This window comes from Vigna umbellata, chromosome 4 (assembly GCF_029865625.1).
Source record: "Vigna umbellata cultivar VRB3 chromosome 4, Vumbellata_1.0, whole genome shotgun sequence".
Lineage (NCBI taxonomy): Eukaryota > Viridiplantae > Streptophyta > Magnoliopsida > Fabales > Fabaceae > Vigna > Vigna umbellata.
In genome coordinates this window covers 9,962,031-9,968,181 of record NC_142168.1, presented here as the reverse complement: position 1 = coordinate 9,968,181, position 6,151 = coordinate 9,962,031, and the positions used below count along the sequence as shown (strand labels likewise).

At 35.9% G+C, this 6,151-nt stretch overlaps 1 protein-coding gene across 1 annotated transcript; it reads left to right on the top strand.

Annotated features, from left to right (window-relative positions):
* The first annotated feature begins 2,387 nt into the window (after positions 1 to 2,387).
* HB34 (homeobox protein 34) lies at positions 2,388 to 3,857 on the top strand. The gene has a single exon (XM_047305546.2). The coding sequence runs from the start codon at positions 2,701 to 2,703 to the stop codon at positions 3,670 to 3,672; it is 972 nt and encodes a 323-aa protein (XP_047161502.1). The 5' UTR covers positions 2,388 to 2,700; the 3' UTR covers positions 3,673 to 3,857.
* Positions 3,858 to 6,151: the final 2,294 nt, after the last annotated feature.

Sequence of the window (6,151 nt, the reverse complement as noted above, 5' to 3'; positions counted from 1 at the left end):
CATATGTACATTTCACAAGTTGTTAAATGTTTAGTATGATAATGTCATACACACATACATATATATATATATATATATATATATATATATATATATATATATATATATATATATATATATATAAATAAATACTTAAAATACTTAAAATACTTGAAGTAGATGTTAAAAGTGAATATGAAATATGTAATATAGATTATTTTGAATTTTGTATAATTTGTTATAATTTAAATGATGTAACCACGTTATAAAAAATTAGGTGATGTGATAAACGATAAAACTTTGTAAAAATCGGTAACAATATGTTCTTATTACATGTTCTTCTATAAACAAAAATATAACGCACATGTTTCCCAATAAAGAAAAAATTAAATTGCTTAGAATTTGAAAGTCAATGTTAAGGTTTTATGGTAGAAAATTGGACATTTATGATCTTTTCCCCTTGTTGAAATTTGGTCACGATATCAATGGTTGTTCCGAGGTAGTTCAGGACGAGAATCATTTTACTCACGATATTTTGTATAACATTTATTTAAATATCATGTTTTGGAGTTTAGTTGTGCCATGCTTGTTTTCCATGTGTGTTAAAACAACAGTTATTGTGTTATTTTTGAAATTTTGTTATATGTATTAAATTTCAACTAATAAAAAGAAATTAACAAATTATATTTGAATAACTAAAATGATGCATTAATAAATGTTTTAAGATATATTGTGTGCTACTTTCACCTAATATCCTATTTTGATAGTCATAAATTTAATATGAGTACTGTTACTATTGCTATTATGTGATTTGTGAGTTTCTATGCATCGATCCAGCGCTTGTCTACACGCCATTCCATGATTAAACTTTAGCTCTTCTGTCTTTAGTCGGCTTACGTCACACTAACATAAAAATATTCTCTCTTTATTCAGTGTCCCTAACCTCCTCCTTTCTCTTTTACTATGTTCCGTAAAGCACTCTTATCATTCCTTTTCCCTCATTTTAATAATTTAATTCATCTATCTAGTATACAAGAAGAAAAATACTTATTAAAATTAAATAAAAAACTATGACAACACGGCATAAATCTAAATATATAAACTCTACCGAGAAGGATAAGGAACCTATATTTAATATGTAATGTTAAATTTATGTGAGTTAGGTTATGCAAATATAATAATGGGGAGATGTTGTTAAAGGTTTTGGAGGGTATTAAAAGAAACAATTTTTTAGTAGTAAAAATAGTAAAGAACTTTGAAGAAACCACAGGGCTTTGCACACGTGTGAGACACGTGATATGTTGACACGTGTCGTCCGATTTGGTGGGTCTTTTAGGTGGTTAAGTGGTAATAAGGTGGAAGTGAGAAGGGGTTTTGGTCCTAATAAAAAAATGTACATCTATACCACCTAGTTCCCGGGTACGGTTTCAGGACATGTTTCTCCTGTCGGGGCCAATCGAGCAGTTACGTAATGCGACGCCGTTTCCCTTGCCATGATACCGTTGTATTGTCCGTAATGCCGACAAAGATACTTCTCAGTCCCTTCAAAACAAATCGAGGAGATGTAATATTATAGTATTGTGTGTGGTTTTTCAATTTAATCTTTGTTATTACTTTCTCTTCTGGTTACTCTCAACAATAAAAACTTATTTAAAATAAGAATCTTCAGATTATATAACCTTAAAGACTTAGATAATAAATATTTAATATTTTGAAAAAGTTAGGTAAATAGTTTTGTTATTTTGAGAAATTATTTAAGAAGATAATTTCTTAAGAAGATAAAAGAATGGTTTATCCATTTAAGTTTAGATGTGATGTTAATATAAGGTGGGGAAATTGATTTGAAAAGAAAAGATAGAAAAATGTGTTTGTTTTGTTGGATGTGTATTAAGTTGGGAGGGAGAGAGAGAGAGAGAGGGTGGATTAACCAAAGGGTTATAGGAAAAGAGAAAAAGTGAAGAGGAAAAAAAGAAAAGGGGAATGGGTTGCATCCCTAAAATGAAAAACCTCAATGATTTTACTGTGAAAGCCTGTCCCGTCCCGTCCTTCCCTGCCAACTTGACAAATTAAGATGGGTTACAGTGAATGGGCTCAGAATTGCAGACCATACCATTCTCATGCTAAGAAAGAAACCACTCTCCCACCCTAAACTCACTGCACCACACTAACCACTCAAAATCAAATCAAATTCCCAAATTAAAACCATTACTATTCTACACTACTCTCCTAATAACTAATAATAGTGGTAATAAACTGTAGGGTCATCACCCCAAGCGCGCATATTTATTACTCACATCTAACCTCAAGTGGGGTCAATAACTTAACCATGGATTAGAACCAGGGTTAAAACACTACTGGTTAAGAAGCTCCACCACATAACCCAATCCCAAACCCAGATTTTTATTATCAACACTCATCTCATCACTCTCTCAACTCAACTCAACAACACCATCATCGACACTCCTCTTTCTCCTCCCTCCTCCAACCCCCCCGGCCCCTTCCTTTTTCTCTCTTTCCATTTTCTTCCTATTTTTTTCTCCCGTATACAACAGTGCCACCCACTACCGCCACCTCCACCACCTCCACCACCATACTTCAATTCCTGCAACTGTGACATCTCATACTTCCATCTAATCTCCACCAAAAAACCTAACCCTAAAAAGCAAACCTTTTTTGGTTTTTTAAATATTGTTACTTTCACTCACCCTAGATGTTAGAGCCATGGACATAACCCCAACAACAATCATAAACAACACCACTCCCAGTGCAACAACAAAATCCCCAGAACATGACACCGAAACACCCACCAGGATCAACACCCCCACCGCAACCAAGGCCTTGTCTTTCTCCAACGGGGTACTCAAGCGACACCATCACCACCACCACCACCCCATCCCCGCCGCCGTCACCTACAAGGAATGCCTCAAAAACCACGCCGCCAACTTGGGTGGGCACGCTTTAGATGGATGCGGCGAGTTCATGCCGTCCCCCACAGCCACTGCCGCCGACCCCAGCTCCATTAAATGCGCAGCATGCGGCTGCCACCGCAACTTCCACCGCCGCGAGCCAGATGAGCCGCCCATCGCATCCACCACGCATGTGATCGAGTACCAGCCGCACCATCGCCACCACCCTCCGCCTCCGTTCCAGGCAGCGGGGGCGAATCGAAGTCCGAATTCTGCATCCCCGCCGCCGATCTCCTCCTCTTACTACCCCTCCGCCCCGCACATGCTCCTTGCCCTCTCCGCCGGGCTCGCTGCTCCGCCTGAGAGCACGGCCGCACCCTCCGCGCTCACCAGAAAGCGCTTTAGAACCAAGTTCAGCCAGGACCAGAAGGAGAAGATGCACAAGTTCGCTGAGAAAGTAGGGTGGAAGATGCAGAAGAGAGACGAAGATTTGATTCACGAGTTTTGCAACGAGATTGGCGTGGATAGAAGCGTTCTCAAGGTTTGGATGCACAACAACAAAAACACCTTGGCCAAAAAAGATAATAATGTTAATATTACTAGCAATGATAATATTACTAATAATATTAATGATAATGATGCAAATGGGGGTGTCAAGGGTTTTGAAGAAGACCCTGATAGCAACATCGGTGGTGGTGCTGAAGATCGCAGTGAGGATCCGAGTCGCAATCACTTTGGTGGGTTGAACGTTGGTGCTAATGCTAACGGGTCTTCTTCTACTTCTTGATCTGTGAGGGGTGAAGAATAATGTGTTAGATAGGTTAATGATCACGATGCTGTTGTTGATGATGTTACTACCAGTTAATTAATTAGTGGTTTAATTTCCTTTTTTTTAAATATTGTTGATGAGACGATGATGATCAAGCACCTTAATGGGAGAGAATGATATATCCAGAAGGGAATTTATTTTGCTTTCTAAGCTTTTAATGATTTTATTCTGAATTAGTGATAGATGTGTATGTGTATGTTTATCTATGGCGTGATCTTCGGACTTTGTTTGGCTTTGTTTGTTTGAGTGGTGCTAGCACTGAACAGTGAACTGGACATGCAGTGTGCTGTTGGTTCTCTGAATTTTTTGAGGAAGACGAAAGCTAATTAAATTTCTGTGATTTCACATTTTCTCCCCCGTAAGACATGGAAAAAATGATAATAATGATTTTTTTCTCTGTATCTCGTGTTCGAGAGAAAGGGGCAGAAAGTGTTGCTGCCTATGGGGTTTATTAAATTATGGGAGGTGGTGAAATCCTGGTTCTGTTCTATTCCTATGGCGCTGTGCAGCTTTGTGCTGCTTTATTCACAAAACAATCATCTGATAGATAACAGGCAATGAAAAACACATATTCTATTTGAGGGTTCATTAAAAGTTAAAACTGTAAGCTTTTGATAATAATCAAAGTATGTTTGGATAAGGGTATAGATTAATAATAGTTCATGGGAAATTCTATGTATTTAATAGTTGAAAAGAAACCTTAATTATGCTTGTAAGTACTTTATCTAGTGAAACATGCAATCCTCGTGTAACACAACACTAGTTTCTTAAGATAATCTGGTGTGATAGGATGATTTAATTACTGTCTGTAGTGTTGTATAACCAAAAAGATTTTGTTGGGTGGGAAATATTTGGGAGTACTTTCCTTTTAAAGCAAGTAGATCTGTCAAACATTAAAAAAATAATATTTACTAAAATACTAAAAAATAATAAAGAGGGAGAAACTGAGGAGAGAAAAAGAGAGTTGAAGAAGAACTATTTTGTGTCTTGTCTTCCACACTTTTACGCCATGGGTGTTTGTTTTTCATCTATGAACTTATTAGTTTATTTGCGTGTGGACCCACACTGTGGTTTGTTTTGGTTTTTGGTTAGTGATGAAGTGAGTAATCTTGTTTTGGTGGGGTGGGACCCTTGAGGGGCTGCCCTTGGTTATGCTAACCAGGAAGTCATGGGCTGGTTCTGGACCCCTTAATTGCCCCTTAAAGACAGGGGTGCTGATGCAAAGTATGAAGGGTTTTGTCAATTTTCCCAGCTAAACACAATAGTTCTACACTGTAGTTAATTGGTTTCGCATCCTTCAATCCTCACCACTTCAACACGCCACAATCTAATTTTCTTTCAACTCAATCTTTTTTTTTGGAAACTATATTTTGACACAGCCTATTTGTTTTTTATAAATGAATTTTGAATATTCTTTTTGCTGTTGACGAAGGAGTTATTTTTTTTATGCGGAAATTTGAATGGTATGACTACATGGTGAAGTGCATACGAAAAAACCTAGCATTTCAAACTTCTGTTTGGATGTGCTTTTATGCGATTTTTCTTTACTTGTGGTGTGACTCCATTTTGTTGCTGTAGGTTCGTTGTATTTCGTTGTACCCTCTCGATTCATTGTTTGAGTGTGACTTTCTTATTTGTTCCATTGTTTCGCACTTCGGTTTTTGGTACGTATTTGGCTTCTATGTTAGTGAAGTCCATTTCATTGGTTGCAAGTAAGATTCGTATAACGCTATTTGTTTGATGATAAATATTTTTAATTTTTGGTTATGGTTTGGTTAAACTAAAGAAGTTTGATTAGGGGTTGGTTTGAAATTGATATATATTTGGTGATTTCATTGATATTATTGTAATGATTTATTTGTGATGATTTGTGGATATGTTTATATTCAGTTTGTGTGTTTGACTTTGATATATTGTAATTGAACAAAGTTTCAAATAGGGTGAAGGGTTGACTTATGTTTCAAATATGTTTAAATTGATGTATTTGTATTATTTTTTTATAATAGTAATGACTCATTGAATATCTATATTTTGATTTTGAAGGTTGTAACTATGTGTGTATATGATTGTGTGAGTTTTGCAAATATGATTATGGAGTCATTGTTATAAAAATGATGTTTCGAAATATGATGAGAAAAACATGTTTAAATACATCAATGTAATTAGTAAGACATTGCTAAATAATTTCAAGCGTTTTAAATATTTTTATGTCATTGTTTTGCGTTTTTCACTGTTTGCTATGACCTCGTATGATTGAGTAATATTTCTTTGTGCATAAGCAAATACAACAAATTAGGAAGAAATACGTGTGTGAATGAATACTAGATCAAGACAATACCTATAGGGAATCAGTGATTCGAGTTAGATTTACTTATTCCAACTTACTAGTGTAGATGTTGTTTATTCAAATATAGTTATGCACATTGTAGAAAATGTA

What these genes read in the sequence shown, in the direction of transcription:
- HB34 (XM_047305546.2), top strand. Translation starts at nt 2,701, where the DNA reads ATGGACATAACCCCAACAACAATCATAAACAACACCACTCCCAGTGCA.